This window comes from Sorex araneus, chromosome 4, assembly GCF_027595985.1.
Source record: "Sorex araneus isolate mSorAra2 chromosome 4, mSorAra2.pri, whole genome shotgun sequence".
NCBI lineage: Eukaryota > Metazoa > Chordata > Mammalia > Eulipotyphla > Soricidae > Sorex > Sorex araneus.
Window position 1 is genome coordinate 212,029,594 of NC_073305.1, and position 18,555 is coordinate 212,048,148.

The following is an 18,555-nucleotide window of genomic DNA, read 5'->3' on the forward strand; positions in this document are numbered from 1 at the left end:
TTTGGTGTGGGACTTGGCTTTGGGAACTTGAGATGCCCCCCAAGTGGGACCACTCTTGTCCATGTGAAGTCTAGCATTAGTAAATAGGTGCTCATCAAGTGGCTGGGTTCTTCGTTCGCCTGTTCCGTCCTGTTTCCTCCTGTTCCTCCTGAGGTTGAGTCAAGATCAGAACTTCAGATTGGTCTTTCGGGAAGTAGTAGTTGCTGCCAGCTTGGTACCGGGATACTGGGAAATAGGCGACTGCGACCATTTGAGTACAGAGAGGCCGCTGGCGGGAGTTTTAATAGTCTCTCCTTTTCAGAAAACATTTTATTTTGAGAATTGAGGAAATGTGACAGCTTCCCTTTGCAGAGTCTCACTGAACTGTGGTTGCTTTTTCTTGTGCTAGTGCTGGTGTGTGGTTTTGTTGGGGGGCATTCTTCATGGATTGAGGAAAGCTAGTGAAGTTCTAATTTGGCGAGGCCATCTCAGTGACTGAATTTGGGTTAAGGTATGACAGATAGCATGGCGATGCCCATTTGGATCGGTTGAGTAAATCTGCCATGTAAAAACATCTTCCCTTTCCTAAATGTGATAGGATTATGTTAATGAACAGCACTACTGTCAGATTATGATCCCCAACGTATTTATTAAGGAGGGACCATCTTTACTCGTGATTAATAAGTGAAAGAATTAGTTTCTGCTTCCCCACTTCATTAAACAACATTCTAGTTGAGGTACATAGGAGTTTTTGGTAATTATAATTATGGGTAGCATAAGTTGTATAGAATTTGATGTTGGTTGTGAAGAGATGAGAAACAACTTTTTAGAATATTTTTTAGGAATATATCTTGAGGGAAATTCAAGAAATTTTGGTTTTCTTGATATGGTAATAATACTAACAAAGGACGGAGGAACAAAAATATAATTGAATTAGGATGTTAAAGGGAGTTTCCGTCAAGCTTCTTATTTTATTGGAGTATTACACAACTTAATTTTTGGTCTTGTTCATCTTTTCTTGCTGATTAGATTGCAGCAAGTTATAGCTGAAGCAGTTTTTGTCTACAAATTTAGGAGTTCTGTTATACTGTGCTTCTTTCTAGACCATGAAAGCATGCTAAGGTAGTTTTTCATAAACCCTGAAAATCAGGGATGAGTTTTCAGCATGTTTCTTTTTTGTATCAGTGAGCCTTTCTTACTGGAAAGGGTTTAGTATTAGATTAAGAGAAGGAGCTTCAGGAGCACGGTGTACATTTTTGTCACATCTTCAAGTTAGAGGATAAAAGATCATTGAAACAAGAGTTTTGTGGAAAGTAGCTCAGTGTCACGGGGCAGCTAACGAATGCCACTTGGGTTTATCACCAGTGAATTAAAAAGTATAAATGTTTGTAGCTTCGTATTTAGGAGACTGCCTGGGATAGACTGAAGAACTGGAATTTAAATTTATTTATTTATTTTTGTTTTTTGGGCTATCGCTCCTGCCCCTGAACTGGATTTTTTTTGTTTTGCTTTGAATTTGTTTCAAATGATCTACCTAGTTTCTATAAAACCATGATTTTGGACCCTTAAAACTTGATTAGACTAAAATGCTTAGAAAGTAATCTTTTTTTTTTTTTGCTTTTTTTGGGTCTCACCCAGCGACTGCACAGGGGTTGCTCCTGGCTTTGCACTCAGGAGTTACTCCTGGCGGTGCTCAGGGGACCATATGGGATGCTGGGGATCGAACCCGGGTCAGCCGCGTGCAAGGCAAACGCCCTACCCGCTGTGCTATCGCTCCAGCCCAATCTCATGTGTTTTAAACTGGAGAATCCTTATTCTTTTATTTCTAGACTAAACTTTATTTCTGGACATTATTTGTATATGAACTTATTTTCCCATTTATCTGTATCTTCCTCCCCTGCCCTATCATTCCCCCCCTTGCACAAACACATACCACCCAACATACTCATTTTGAACTTAGTATGAGAGATGTGCATACTCACTGAATCATTACAAGATGATTTGTTTCTCTTCGTTTTATTTTTGCATCAGAAACTACACTGGCAGGCCAGAGGGATATCTCAAACGGCTAGAGTGCATGCTTTTATGCACTGGGTTTGATTCCTGGCAGCACATGGAGCCCTGAGCAATACTGGGAACATCCTGAACAGTGAACCAGTAAAACAGCCCCTGAGCATCACCAAAAAACATAATTTCCTGGAGTGAAGAAAGGAACTTAACATGTTAGGTTACTTGTTGACTTTTTTTTTTTTTCTTTTTGGGTTACTCCCAGCAATGCTCAGGGGTTACTCCTGGCTCTGCACTCAGGAAGTGCCTGGGGCTTTCTGCACTCAGGCAGTGCCTGGGGAACCATATGGGGTGCTGGGGATCAAACCCCGGTCGGCTGTGTGCAAGGCAAACGCCCTACCCGCTGTACTATCTCTCAGGCCACTTGTTGGTATTTTAAAGTTACAGAACATCAGTGCTTTGAGAGGTCAGTTTATACCCGAGTCTTAAAAGTTTGGGTTGCCATCCCATGTAAGGTCATAGAACTGAATGCACATGTGAGAAGTCTCTATTTTATTTTATTTTATTTTATTTTATTTTATTTTTACTTTTTAAAGGGTCACATCGGCAATGCTTAGGTGTTAACTCCTAGCTCTGTGCTCAGGAATTACTCCTGGCAGTGCTGGGTAGACCATATGGGATGTCAGGGATCAAACTGGTCAGCTGTGTGCAAGGCAAACGCTCTGCCCACTAAATTTTTGTTCCTGCCCCAGTGTGAGAAGTTTTCTAAAAGGTTTTTTTTTGGGAGGGAGGGGGTGACTAGAGTGATATAGCACAGTGGGTAGGGCGTTTACCTTGCACTCGGCTGACCCAGGATTCTATATGGTCCCTGAGAACCGACATGGGTAATTCCTGAGTGCAGAGCCAGGAGTGACCCTTGTGCATCATGGGATGTGATCAAAAAAAAAAAAAAGTTTTGCGGGGGCATGTAGGTGTTTGTCATACACATCGTTCAAACATGCCCTTACGGTCCTCCAAGCCCAAGAGTGATCTCAGATCACTCTTGGGATCTGCCAGATGTGGCAGCCCCCAAACAAAAAATTACTGTGGTTTAAAAGTTGTTACTTATTCTAAAACTTCCTGTTACGTGTTTAACACCAAGTTTTGTTTTTAGATTTTACTTATTTAAAGATTACCCCATTGAGCAGGAGGGAACTTGGGAACACTACTGTAGGGAAGTTGACACGGGTGGTGGGTTTAGTGCTAAAACATTACATGGCTAAAACTCTACTATCACTAACTTTGTAAGTCACAGTTCTCTAAACTAAAATTTTATTTTATTTTTTTTAATTTTAGCTTTTTGGGTCACACCCGGCAATGCTCCTGGCTCATGCACTCAGGAATTACTCCTGGCGGTGCTCGGGGGACCATAAACTAAAATTTTAAAGGGAGTCGGCGTGGTAGTGAGTGAGTAGGAAATTTGACTTGGATGTGGGCTACCCTCTTCGATCTCTGGCATTCCATATGGTCCCCTGAGCACAGAGCCTGGAGTAAGCTCTGAACATAGCTGGTTGTGGCACTACTCCTCCCCTTCCCCCCCCCCCCCCCAGTAAGGAAGATTCCCCCATCTAGAGGTCAGAGAGAGCTCACTGGCTAAAAGCACTTAGTTTTCATGCTGAGATCCAGGTGTGATCCCTAGCATCAAATGGTTCTCTCACAGCACCACCAGGAATACCCCTGGAGCATCAGAGTCTGGGATTACCCCATTCCCCCATAACCATCTTTTTTCACTCAAAGAACTTTATTTTTAGCTTTTGGATCTGTTATGAATTAATAAAGATAATAATGATAGACTGGTATCCATATATCTAGGAAATTGCACCATTCTGAATGCTTTTGAAGTAAAGCCTATTACTTGGAATATGCTAAAAATACATTTCTGAATTATGTCAGGAATGCTAATAGTATTATGATTATGTACAACAAACTGGTATAAGGATAGATTTAAAAGCTTTAGATGTTTGCTTATGGGAATGAATTTGAATTCATTGAAAGAGTGAACATAGCTACTTTGTGCTGCTTATTGCAGATGAATAAATAAAACTCAGTCACCTTAAAAGAGTAAACCCCAAGGGTCAAGAGAGAGTGGAGACCTAGGTTTGAGCCTTAGCTTATGGCAGGTGTGTTCTCCCCAGTACCCCCTCTCCCCTCCCCCCAAAGTAAACCCTATTATCTGCTAAGAGAGACAGGCATGTTTTTGTGTCAAGTTTATTCACCCATTCTTGTTTGTTCTGGGGCAGTTCCTAACTCAGTGCTCTGGGGAGGGCATGTGGTGTTGGGGCTTCTGTGTGCAAAGCTAGTGCTCCAACCCTTTAAGCTGTCTCTTTAGCCCTTTAGTTTTTTTTGTCTTGGGGCCACACCTAGTGGTGCTCATGGGCTACTCCCATCTCAGTGCTTTTGGGATGCTTCCTGCAGCAGGCTGCACGTGTGCTTATTATGCACTCAGCCCTTTTGAGCCATCTCCCTGGCAGTTTTGTCCTTATTTTATACTGAAATAATGCAAGGAAGGACTCGAGCAAAGTACAGCAGATAGGGCATTTGCCTTGCGCACAGCCAACATGGGTTCATTCCTGGCATCCCATATGTTCCCCAGAGCACTGCCAGGAGTGATCCTTGAGAGAAGCGCCAGGAGTAACTTACCTCTGAATATTGCCGAGTGTGACTCCCAAGAAATGAAAGAATGCAAAGAGCAGAAAAATAAGATTTATTTTTCCCATTTGACGTCTGTTGATTCAGTTGTATACTCCAGGAGCCCAGAAATTCCTTTTTTTTTTTTTTTTTTGTTATCCTCCCAGTTCAGTCAGCTTACAACCTTCTGTCACACTCACAGCAGCTTCTCTATAAACTTTGAACTTTGGGGGCTTGTTTTTGTTTTTGGACGACATCTGACAGTGCTCAGGGGTTACTCCTAGCTCTGTACTCAGATATTACTCGTGGTGGGGATCAGGGGAACATAGGGGGTGCTAGAGCTCAAACCCAGGTTGGCTGCTTCCCGGACAAGCCCCACCCACTGAACTATCTCTTCAGAAGAGCCCCGTTTTAACTCTTGTTCCACTACATTTTTCATTGAAGTGTAAACTAGGTTATTTTTCTTTTTTATTGTTAAGTCATCATTTTTGTTTAAAATTCTTCAAAGGTTTACTGGTATGATGTTGGAACAGACTATAGATCAATGTATTTTCTGTAACTTACTACCTGTAATTATGTCTTCTTTTAGTTTCTTCAGCTGTTTTGACCTTCCATTTTCATTACTTACCTGCCTGATACCACTCTTGAATATCTGGCTGCCTTCTCAATGTGAATGTTCCTGAGCAACCTTCCCTGAATAATCATTCTAATTCTAAATTCTAAATTCCTTTTTTGATCCTAAATGATATACCATGGGTAGGGCGCTTTCCTTGCATGCAGCTGACCCAGGTTAGTTCTCTGGTATCTCATATGGTCCCCCTATCCTCTATCCTGTCCACCAGAAATGATTCCTGATTGTAGAGGCAGAAGTGAGCCCTAAGCATTGCTGACTGGCCAATTGCCCATACACTGCCCCATCCCCACCAAAAAATAATCCCTCTTGTTTGGGGGGGAGGGCACACCTGTGGTGCTCTGGGCCTACTCCTGGCTCTACGACTCAGGGATCACTCCTGGAGGGCTCGGGGGAACCATAAAGGGTGCTGAGGTTGAACCCAGTCTACTGCATGCAAGACCGGTACCCCTATCCATTGTACTATCACTCCAGCCCTTAAAATCTTTTTCTCTGTGCACATCATTTACTTTATTTATTTATTTTAGTTTTTCTTAGGTTTAGGGGATAAGAGAGACAGACTGTCTCCAGTATAAGTACAGAAGTATAAGTGCTGGTGATTACCCAAGAGATAGTACGCACTTGTCTTGCATATTGTCTGCCCAGGTTCAGTCCTTGACACTGCGTGGGTTCTCTGAGTATTATCCCAGGTGTGGCCCCGAAACAAATCAAACTAAAAGAAACGTAGTAGTAAAAGTACTAGAACTAAAAACCTGCTGGCACTAGTTGGTGTCAGCCTCCTGAGGACTTCAGATTATTATTCTAACATTCTAAATGTAAGAAACATCTAGTTTTTTTGTTTTTGTTTATATTTACATTAACTTCCACTAAACTTTGAAGCTTGATATTTCTTGGGATTATAATTTGCCCAAATCTCTAGGTTGAAATTCAACTCTTTTATCTTTTTATTTACAGAGTATACTGATGATAATGCTCTGATTCCTAAGAATTCATCTGTAATTGTCAGAAGAATTCCTATTGGAGGTGTTAAATCTACAAGCAAGACATATGTTATGTAAGTGTCAAATCTCATGTTAAATTGGTGAAGTAGAATTTTAAATAAATGATTCTGTGACAAGTGTGTTTTATTATTTGTTTGTTTGTTTGCTTTTTGGGTCACACCCAGCAATAACACGGGTTACTCCTGGCTTTGCACTCAGGAATCACTCCTGGCAGAGGACCATGTGGGATGCTGGGAATCGAACCCAGGTCGGCCACATGCAAGGCAGATGCCCTACCCTCTGTGCTGTCCTCCAGCCCCCAAGAAGTGTATTTTAAAACTAAATGTAATGCATCTTTATGAGTGTCATCCTCTCAGTCTTTAAATGTATGAACATGAGGGTTCACTCCCACCCCTTGATTTCTCCCAGTTAACGTAGCCTAGATAGGTTAAACTGAGCATTTTAAGGTTGTATTTAGCAGAGTTCCTCTGTGGGCTTTTTGAGTACACTTACAGAAATGGAGGGTGGGGGAGCATATATAGTGCAAGAGGGTAATCCCCACCAGGAATGCTTTCCAAATGATTTTGTGGTTCTGGATGAGCACAGAACCAGGAATAATGAGCCCTGACGCCAGCTGGGTGTGGTCTGAGTAACAACAAAGAACCTATGGGGCTGGGTGGTAGCTTAAAGGGTAGAGCTTAGGGCATACAACGAGATACCCCTGATTTGATCCCTGGTGTTGCCCTCCACCTCGGTACCCCCCTCCCTCCAAAAAGATTGGCTTAGTTCTTTATAACCATTTAACTTATTCTTTTAATTTAAAATATTAGACTTCTTTGTACTTTTCTAGAAGTTAGAATCTTATTAATTATTTTTTTTTGGTTTTTGGATCACATCTGGTGATGCACAGGGGTTACTCCTGGCTCTCCATTAAGGAATTACCCCTGGCTGTGCTCAGGGGACCATATGGGATGCTGGGAATCGAACCCGGATCGGCCACGTGCTAAAGGCAAATGCCCTACCCGCTGTGCTATTGCTCCAGCCCCTAGAAGTTAGAATCTTAATTTTTTAAATACTGATCATTGCTCTTTTTCCCTGAGAGTTCTCAAAGTATCAACCTTTCTAGATTTGAAATTTGTTTTTGGAGTGTAGCAGTTTCTCAGGGATCCAGATCATAAATGTTAATTGTGATTGGTCTTTTAAAAAATCTAATTTACAGAAATTTGTTTGTACTTATACAAGACTAGGTAGTAATTGTGAAAATTCACATATTTAGAATCAGAGGAGTACATGGTCTCATATGTGTGAGGCATCTCTGTTCAATCCCTAAGCCTGAAAAAAGGAATAGCCCTTGGGGCTGGAGAGTTACAGGGGTTAAGGCTCTTGGATGCATGTAGTAGGCCCCGAACGGTCCACGCAATACCAGGAAATACCGCCATGCTCAGAGCTCGGTATAGTCCCCAAACACCACTGGGTTTGGCCTCAAAGCAAAGAAAAGGAAAGGAATAATCATATTTTTATTAAATGGTAGTTATACTCCTTAAGCATTCTAGCATTGTAAATCAATGGCTATCAATAAGAAAGAAATAACTGCCAAGTTTCTTAACTTTAGAGAGACTGAGTCAACAGATTGAGTATTTGTTTTGTATGTAGGAGGTTTAGGTTTTAGTTCCCCCACTCCCACTCTGGCAAAAAAAAAAAAAAAAACTAAATTTTCTAGTAAGTTAGAAGCTATTTTTACTCTGAATTCCCTGGTATGGATTTCCTCTATGACATTTTTCTTTGGCTGGGGTGGTGGTGGGGGGCACATATCTGGCACGCGTGGGGTCTTATTTCTAGCTTTATGCCTAGGGATCACTCTTGGCCATGCTCAGAGTATCATAATGCAGTGCCAAGAATCAAGCCAGAGACAGCCTTGTGCAAGACAAACTCCTAATCTCCTGTGCTGTGTTTCTGGCCCCTGGTATTTCTTTTTATTTTATTTATTTTATTTTATTTTATTTTATTTTTTTTGCTTTTTGGGTCACACCCAGCAATGCTCAGGGGTTACTCCTGGCTTTACACTCAGGAATTACTCCTGGCGGTGCTTGGGGGACCATATGGGATGCCGGGGATCGAACCCGGGTCGGCCGCGTGCAAGGCAAACGCCCTACCCGTTGTGCTATCGCTCCGGCCCCTGGTATTTCTTTTTAAAATGTCTTAAATTGTTGGAAGATAACAGCAGCAGCACTGTTGTCCCATTGTTCATCGATTTGCTCGAGCGGGCACCAGTAACATCTCCATTGTGAGTATTGTTACTGTTTTTGGCGTATTGAATACGCCATGGGAAGCTTGCCAGGCTCTGCCATGCGGGCAGGATACTCTCCATAACTTGCCAGGCTTTCCGAGAGGAATTGAACCCGGGTCAGCCACCTGCAAGGCAACCGCCCTACCTGCTGTGCTATTGTTCCAGTCCTAGGTTGGAAGATAAAGGGTAATCAAAGTAGTATATTCATTACTTTAGAAATTGGATGCTGAAATCTTTTTCAAAGACTAAAGGAAGATTGTGTTCCTAAAAACTGTCAGAGACAAGTATTCAGGTAACTGCTGATAGATAACTAATACTATTTTTGTTTTAATTTTTAGAAGTCGAACTGAACCAGTGATGGGAACTTCAAAAGCAGTATGTAAAAACACAATCTCACACCTTTCTACACATTGCTTTTACCTTTATAACATAGCAGTGAAGTAAATCATTTTAGAACTTAATCAACCGATCAGAGTACATCCTGTAAATAAAATGTATTTTGGTGACAGCTAAGTTGAATATGGATATATATGGCATTATTTGCACATTTTGTAGAAATGGGTGATTTGTGCCCCAGAACACTGTTTCATATTCAATCCGATAGCATTTTCCCTGTATGACACTGTGTTGTACAGTTAATGTATGATCCTATTTAGGTCGTGTAGGTTTTACACTAATGAACATGATAACATGTTCTACATCTGTCTGTCTATAGTTAGTATTTTGTATGTATGTACAGGCTGTTGTGTGCTTTTTGTTTCTTGCAATAAAAAAATGTTTGGAGTGTATATTTTGCCATTTTCACGTTGTATCACTTAGTTTTTGTTAGTTTTTTTTTTCCTGCCTTATTGATGGCTCTGAAAAATGCGTTAGCAACATGTGAGGCTTATATTAAAGTTTGATGCTTTCTCTAAGTTCAAGCACATAATAGAAAGGAATTTTCTAGAGACCATTGGTGCAGCTTTTTTATTTCATTTTGCTTTATTTGGTGATTTTGAGCTTCTGTTTCTTTATATTCATACTACAAAGTGAGGTCTGAAATTGATCCCACCCATGAATTTGACTGTCTCATGATTTTATACATTTGGATACATTGCTTCTGATACAAGGTCTTTCACTTAGTTGTCTGCTCCGATATCCAAATTAAAATATTTTCCTTTCTCATAAGATACTAAAATGCTGCATTAAATATAAGTTAAATGAAAGCTGTAGTTTACCAAAAGTAACTCCCATTAACCAGGGTAACATCTTAATTTTTATTTTCACAAATCAACTATGTTAGCATTTGATTTTTTTTTTTTAAGTAAAAAAGCAGCATTTTTAGTAATAGGGATGAAACATCTGTTTTAGAACACAGTCTGTAGTAATTGGATTTTGTTAACTGATGGTTCTCTCAACATTTTATGCTCAGGTTTGATATTTATTGTACACAATATTAGATGTCTTGAGTTTTAATTTAGAATTTAAGGATACTAAATTGCTTACTGTTTAATTTATCCTTTTTAAATATTACTGATCTTTCATGTATATCAGGCATTTGACTAACCTGGGATCATTGGATCTTAATAACAGAATATTTGAACTCTGGACTTGTTCTTTAAAATATATGGCCTTTAGTTCTCATGGAACAGTGATTCAAAGGTCAAAATTCTTAGTGTTTTGGAATTTCTCCCCTCTTGGGTTCTATGGTCTTTTTTTTCCTTTTTCTTTTTCTTTTTTTTAAGCATAATGCTGTAAAAACTGTCCAGGTTTCGGTTTTGCTGGTGATTGGTTTAAAGCTGATTTTTATGTATCCAAATGCTAGCACAAATTAGATTGACTATCCTGGTGACTGTAGTGGTTAATGTAACACATCTTGTATAAAGTACATTATATAGTATTTAATTCAGATGAAGTTTTATTTCTTGAAAATAATTATTTCCTTTTTGTTTATTAGCATGTGTATAAACACAGATCACATGTTCATAAATAAAGTTAACATTTTTTAGCCTTGTGTGTTCCCTGGCATGTCTGTATTATACCTACAAGAAGCAGTTTATTTTGTGCTTATTTAGATTTCTCTCTCTTATTTTTTTAATACTTTAAAAGGGACTTTGATTTTTAGGTAGAATTATTTGAAATGGAGATGTGAGATAATGCATTATCCCCATCATTTATTTGCTTGGGGGACATTTGCTGGCCTTTATCTTTACATGGAGACAATACATCTATCAAGTGTGATTAAGACTCACCTTAGGACATTATAAAAATCAGACATTTGTAAAACAGGCACTAAACCAGGTGTTTTCTTCTGCTTGTCAGAATTAAATGTGGTTTTTCAGTTATTTCAGCCAACTCTAATCAAGGACAGCTTTTTCTGTTCCTAGTCTTAATCATCCTTCGTGTTGATATTAAAAAGCTGGGTACACTTTTTACATAATTGCAAAGTAAGCATCAGAATAATTTTGGTAGGACCTTTTTATTTCAAGCCATAAAAATATTTCTGATCCTTGCTCTCAGGAGCAAGACCACAAATTGAAAGATGAATTTTAATGATGTCTGCAATGTAATATCAATTTTTTAAACAATAAATGTATTTTTAGATCAGTATCTTATATTACATGTATTTTATATATCAAAATTACCTCTTTACATATAAATTTTAGTTACTTTTAAAACCATTCTTTTGTTTACATTTTTCACTTATTTTTATATACTAAGTGTAGAAAAATTGATTGCCTTTCTAAATTTGTGGTAAATTTGACAACTTTGTGATCATGAAATAATTAGGGGCTATATTGGTAATTTGGTGGCACAAAGTGATTTAGCTTTTCTGAAACCATGCATATCTGAAACCACTCAGTCAGCTAAAATATAACCATACTAATAAAACATTGTAAGAGAACCAGAATAAAGGACCCGGGCCAGGCAGATAGGCTCAGAGGGCTGGAATGCATGCTTTGCATGCTGGAGGCCTGAGTTCAGTGCTAGGCATCACATGGTTCCTTGAGAACTTCCAGGAGGGACTCAAGCAAGGATCCAGGAGTAGCTGCCAAACACCATTGGGTATGGTCCAAAAAGAAAGGACAACGAAGCCAGACCTCAAAAAGACAGCTATATCTTAAGAGTAGGAAGGTTTAAAAATAACTCACGTGTTTTAGTTCCAGCATTAAGAAGATAGAACTCATTTTCTTCTTTCTAAGGAAATGATCCATATTTAGATTTTAGATGGTCACTGTAATTAGTATATTATAGATTAAAACTGTAGGTGAAGGTTGACGGCAGTTTTTTCAGTCATTCTTTAAATTCAAAGTAATCCTAGTTGATGTAAAATCTAGCCCTCCTCAAAATAGATTGAATGGGTCTGGATTTATTCTGGATGAAAATAGGACATTTGTGGGTTGTTCTCCTCTCCCCACCCCAATCTATCCCTAGAGGTTATTTCCCCCCCCCCCCCAATTTATCCCTAGAGGTTATTTCTTTAAGGAAGAGTACTTCAAAGCTGGGCGAGAATGAGAACCCTTTGGAGGATCATAAGGTTATATGTTAGTGAAGGGGGTTTTAGTCCATTAGAAGGTCAATAGCCCCCTCAATGTAGAGCCAAGAATCTTTTTTTAAATAACCATCCCAGCAAACAATACCATCAAACCACTTAAAAGCCCTGATAATTAGATGTATTTTCAGTTGTCAAAAAAACTCTTTAATGTGTTGAATTCTCTCTGTAGTGGGTATTGTGCTGAAGCTTCTTTATATTAAAATTGGTTGTATTTCTCATCAGAACTATAAATCATGCTACTTTTATTTTCCATGATCTTAGTTCTGTAGAATACTTTAAAAAGGCTCAGTTCTTCGTGGCTTTGTTTTTCCCTTTGATCCAAGCATCTTGTTAGTCTCTCTTTTAAGCAAGAATTTGAAAGTATTAGGTATGAAAAATACATAACAGTTGAATATGTACCCATTTTCACATAGGAAGTAATTTTTAAAGTTTTCATTTTTAACATCTGTAGGGATTGTCTTATCAGGCTTACATGAAAAAAGAATTAAAATTAGAGAATCAAAAGATTTTTTAAATAGCACATTTAAACATACATGTTATTTTTTAGTGAAGTAAAATAGTTTCAGAGAAATTTTACAGCAATGTAAGGGGAAAATTTGGGCATGGGAGTGGGGAAAGCCTCCAGTACACATCTTAGGTTGAGATTCAGGCCAATCTTCGGGGTAGAGAAAGAGCCTAAAAACATTCTTAAAGTCTCTCTATAGATGTAATACCCCCCTCCCCCCACACACCCAGTTAATAACAGTGAAGTTTCTCCAAGTATTGCAAAACATCATTTATGGGTTTACATTCCCTTTCCCCTGGGGTACCTTTGTTTCCTTTCCCTCTTCTTTGACCTAACTTTGATGTTTTGGTAAAGCTGATGGAGTGAATGGCAAGAAGCTATTCTTTTTGTGGGAGAATAAACATTCAGAATGAGCGGATTCTGCTCCAAAAAAGAAAGGGAAAGAAGTAGCAATTTGGTGGAAATAGTTAAAGAGCTGCCCAGTTCAAGTTTTGTTTTGGTGATTTTTTGTTGTTGTTTGGAGGGTTGAGGGTGGTTTAGGGTTTTGGTTTGGTTTTTTTTTTTTTTTGGTTGTTGTTTTTTTGCTCCTTTGATTGTTAGGCCACATCCAGCAGTGCTTAGAGCTTTCTCCTGGCTCTGCATTGGTTGATCTACTGGCAGTATTCATTAGCACCATATGGGTACCAGGGATCAAACTGTGGTCTGCCACATGCAAGGCAGTTACCCTACCTACCATACCCTATCCAATCATAGCTGCTTAATTTTGTAATGACATTCCAAGAAATGATTTCTCATTCTCTAATGTATATTGTCCTGAGTATTGTCAAATTGAGAGACCACTATTGTAGTTAGAGGACTCTTATCACCATTCCAAAATTTTCTACTGGATAGACCTTTCTTAACCCATTTTTTCATTGTGTAATTAAGTCCCCTACAATTGTTACCCTTTATTACTGTGTGTGCAGTAGGTGGGAAGGATAAGGTGAAGTGAGCTACACTTTCAACTTTAAAACAAAATATAAGAAAATGCCCAATATTTGAACACTAATGGCAGTAGGGGCTAAATAATCACTTTTAGATGTTTTCAGTGTGGAACTTGAATGTGTGTTTAATTTTTTGTGAACAGATTGATGACTCTTCTGCGTCTATTTCTCTGGCCCAGCTTACTAAGGTATATATTTTTGAAAATATCAATCCTTTTTAACTGTACTTTTAAAATCTGGGGGAGGAGATACTTTGCAAAGACATTGTATATATGATTGCTATCCTGTAAAGAGTAGTTGCTGTTTTGAGAAGATAGGGGAGTATTTTGTCAGCCTCACCATTATGTTGGAGTATTGTTCATCTTCAAGACAGAAGAAACATATGAAGCTACATTTACTCATGTTTTTCCTCTTATATTTTATTTATTCATTGGAAACAGTTCTGGAGAAATTCCCTGGTTTTGGCTGTAAATTATATGGACTTTTTTTAAGCAGCCAAAATAGAAGCTTTCCTTAATATGGACGATTTGTGTGGTTATTTCTTGAATAAATATTTAATTGATCCCCATGGGGGTTAACATTTTAAATGTGATAATACAGTTGTTTATGCTATAGACTTGTAGTCTGTCTGCATTAGAAGAAGTTTTAAACAACCTAATTTGTTTGAACACAGACTACATGAATTGTGTAAATGTATAAAGTTGTTTGAAGGACTATACCAATGTGTTTGTTTGGCAGAGCGGCAAATGGTTACCTCTTGAATTCACTGTATATGCCTTGTTTTGCGATGAGATTGCTTGCATTTTCTGCTCTACAATGTGTACCTTTTGTTTGGGAAAGCACTAGTGATGGATTATTTTTTAAAACAGTATATTTAGCTTGCACATCATGCCTTTAAAAATAAAAAGGCAAATATTGCAAAATAGGCAGATTTTTGAGAGCCAAGAAAGAAGTTTTTGAGTTTTCAAAAGAAAGTTATAATGTAATACCAAATTTAGCAACCAACATTAATGAATAGATGGGTTTTCCATTAGTGCTGTCCCTATCTGGTCCTTGACTTTGTTATAGGTGGTGTGCCTTCCTCAGAATGTATATCCCCTACCTCCCCAAATTCTTAATAACAAGTACAGCTTTTTAAGCTACTGTTTTGGGAAAACTAGATATTAAAACCATTCTCAATTTCCTAATGCAAAGTGGTTTGGCATAGAATCAACATTTTTAGCAGTTTGTAGTCCACTGTTCCTATTCTAATGTACTGTAAAGACCATTACCGAGTTTTGGTCTTTTCCTGCCATTGTTTCCTTGTGGGGGGGGAACAAACAGTTGGGAAATTATAGAAGTTTTGGGTTTTTTTGGATTTGGGTTTTTTTTTTTTTAAACTGTAAATGTTTGGGTTCAAACAAATTAGTTGTTCAATATCTGTAATCCAGTTTTCTGTAACTGTTGCTGTTGTTCTAAGCTCTGTTAATGTTAAGCATTCTTTGTATATAAAATTACAATAAAATGTTAAAACTGGTTGCTTGTTTTGTGGATGAATGTAAAGATTAAATGCAATGAATGGCTGATATGAGTGCTAGATGCTTCAATATTTATTAGGACTCACTCCCTTAGACCCTGTTTATACTGAGACTAGTATATGTACTTTAAAGACGTGATACGATTTTGGACAGTTGAATTTAAAATTGTGAACTTGGAGGCCAGAGAGAGTACAGGGATTAAGGTGCTTATCTTGCACACAGCCAGCCCTGGTTTAATCCCCAGCACTGCATATGGTTCTCCCAAGCACTGTCACGAGTGATCTCTGAGCACAGCCAGGAGTGATCTCTGAGTACTGCTGGGTATGGCCAAAAAAAAATAATTACAAAATTATGAACTCTGCCTATACTTTGAACTTAATTTGAAATCGACAGCACTGTCTAAAGAACAACTTCTAAGATCTGTTACATAATGATGATCATTTATGCTGCCGTTTACCTCTAAGATGTGAATATGTCATAATGGTATGACACTTGAATTATTTTCATTATTTAATAACATCAAGTGTTTGCAAATACCAGTTTCAACATTTAGAAGTTATTTGCAAGTCTTAATATAAGGTATATACAGGGTCTAAGTTTCCGAGTGCCCTAGAGAGACTTTCTTCAGCCCTGCAGACTCAAACATCTTCCCAGTGCCACTTCCCCAGTATACATGTAAATAGCTGATATTATGCAGGATTAGACACTACTCTTTACAGGATGAGTGGTGTTGTGTTTGGCTGTGTGGTCTTAAATGTGTTTCTAATGTGTGTGTCAAATAATTACCTGTTAAACAGACTGCCAATCTGGCTGAAGCCAATGCTTCTGAAGAAGATAAAATTAAAGCAATGATGTCTCAATCTGGCCATGAATACGACCCTATCAAGTAAGTCCATAAGTACCATAGAGGTACCTTGGGTTGGGTTTTTCCCTCTCCCAAACAGCATATTTTTCAAGTCTACATGATTTTTCTTTTCCATTTCAGTTATATGAAGAAGTCTCTCGGTCCCCCACCTCCGTCTTATACCTGTTTCCGTTGTGGTAAACCTGGCCATTATATTAAGAATTGCCCAACGAATGGGGTAAGTTTAAAGCAGAAATTTTTATTGTCATTTGTTCATAACTCTCTTTAGTTTTCTCGATAAATATGTGTGTATTAAATAAATGTGCTGTAGAGTAGCAAGAGAGCACAGCATCTGGAACCAAATTGCCAGGGTTCTGATGGTGGCTCTGCTGCTCAGTCGTGACCTTGGCCAAAGTACTGGATTCTCCAAACCTGTTACTTTGTGAAATGAAGATAATAGTGACTGATGCGTGAGCATTAGTAAGATCATATATTTAAATACTGTACAAATAATAGAAGCACCAGTAAACACTATATGTTATCTCTACTGAATCAAAACTGTACTTTCTATTCCTCCTTTCCTTTTCCCTTCCCAATAGGATAAGAACTTTGAATCAGGCCCTAGGATTAAAAAGAGCACTGGAATACCCAGAAGTTTTATGATGGAAGTGAAAGACCCTAACATGAAAGGTGCAATGCTTACCAACACTGGAAAATATGCAATACCAACTATAGATGCGTAAGTATTCAAATTAGGTATGACTTGTGGAGATTACGTTCACTCCATTTTATATAGTGTTTTATTTAAACTTGTAATTTGTGGCTTATAAATTGGCCAGTTGAGTACTTTGAATTTAGTATACGAAGACTGCTAACCACCATGTGGTGCAGTTCTAAGTTAAAAATGAGGCTGCAGTCTGCTCCTTCTAAAGCAAATTTAGCATTCATTTGGGAGTTTTTGTTATCAGTGAATGCCACTTCTCTTGTAGTCTTACTTTTTTTTCTTTTTCTGTCATTCCCTGCTTTCTTCCTCATTCACATACATTCTCCCACATTACCTTATAATTGTGCTTAATTTTTAAGTGAATAAGACAAGATGCTTAACAAAAAATTGCAAATTTACCTGCCAAGAATACTGAGGTATCTTAAACTTTTGGTTATACTGTATTTTTGAGAATGATATAATCATTAGTTTAGGCCACCTATAAGTATACAATCAGATTCATAGATGTTTATTGCCTTGTGTATATTTTTAATGTTACTCAAGTTTTATTTTTGAGTACCCCCTTTTTTTTGTGGCACTGTTGGTGAACTGGGGGCCTCACTTATCCAAGGTCATGTGCTCTGCCACTGAGTTCTATCCCCTATGAGCCTACTGCGGAGCCACAAACAGTGGTGCTTAGGACATTTTCCTGGCTCTGCTCAGTGGGCAATCCTGGCTTACTTGGTACCATTTGCATTCCCCAGAATCAAACCGAGGTTGGCTGCATGCAAGGCGAGCTTCACAAATAACCCCTTGTGCTATCTATAGCCCTTTACCAATCAACCCTCTCCTACCTACCCACTTTTTAAACCCCCTGGGAAATGAGATGTTGTGGTTTTTTTCTTTCTTCCCTATGCCCCCACCCCCCTTTTTTGATATTTGGGCTGCACATACTAATGATCAGGGTCTAACCCCTGACTCTACATTCTGAACCTTTTCTTTAAAAAAAAAAATTATTTATACTTTGGGCTTTTGAATTGCATCCAGTAATGCTCAGGGCTTATTCCTGGCTCCGCACTGAGGAATTAATCATATCATATGGGATGCCTGGGTTGGAACCCAGGTGGCCATGTGCAAATGCCCTACCCACTGTACTATCACTTCAGCCCCCTGAAACTTTTTAATGAGATGATAAGACATGAAAACCTGGTGGCATAAGTTGACTTTCTATTTTATCTCTATAAGTACTTTCTTAGTATTTGTAAACTCAGCACAACATTATGTGGATTTGTATGTGTGTGTCTTTTTTTTTTTTTCTGTGGATGGGGAGACTTAATTTCTCTAACTTTACTGTTTGAATCTATATAATCTTCTTAACTAATTTGGGTACCTGTCCCCTCCACTTTTTAAAACATAGATGCTATGTGATCTTGTTTTGCATTTTTCACAAATCTTGCAGATTAGGCACGAAGGAATCCTTAGGACATCCCTTGTTAGACATCAATTTAAAGTCATAGTTATGCTCTTTGCAAAATTATATATGTAATGTTTTCCTTGGCTTCATGGTATATTCTTGAAATGTAGTGAACAAGTGAGGACACAGTGCATAAATGATACTGGAAATATTTTGGTTTTGAGTGTTAACATTAGTGTTAGTTTACAGATAAGAATAAATGTTATCCTGAACTCCCAACCCTGCTCACTTTCTCACCCCCATCTATTTTTTATCAGTCACCATTGTGTGTTTTTGTGAATCATCTCAGAACAGTCTGTTGTTAAGCTGTTTCTATTTCATACATGCTTTCAAACAACTTCAGATTGAAATTGTTTTTACAGACACGATCTAAGAGCAGACGGCTTCATCTTAATATGTAGAAGTAAAAGTTTTGAGTAGAAATTTGTGCTGGATAAATTAAC

At 38.3% G+C, this 18,555-nt stretch overlaps 1 protein-coding gene across 5 annotated transcripts in view; it reads left to right on the plus strand.

Annotated features, from left to right (window-relative positions):
• RBBP6 (RB binding protein 6, ubiquitin ligase) overlaps nt 1–18,555 on the plus strand; it is a 37,711-nt gene that overhangs the window by 1,629 nt on the left and 17,527 nt on the right. For all 5 annotated transcript variants that reach the window (XM_055137184.1, XM_055137185.1, XM_055137186.1 and 2 more), the window contains exons 2-7: nt 6,239–6,338; nt 8,890–8,926; nt 13,718–13,762; nt 15,889–15,977; nt 16,077–16,173; nt 16,535–16,674. In XM_055137184.1, the coding sequence (XP_054993159.1) occupies nt 6,239–6,338; nt 8,890–8,926; nt 13,718–13,762; nt 15,889–15,977; nt 16,077–16,173; nt 16,535–16,674 (508 nt within the window). The remainder of the gene's footprint in view (nt 1–6,238; nt 6,339–8,889; nt 8,927–13,717; nt 13,763–15,888; nt 15,978–16,076; nt 16,174–16,534; nt 16,675–18,555) is intronic.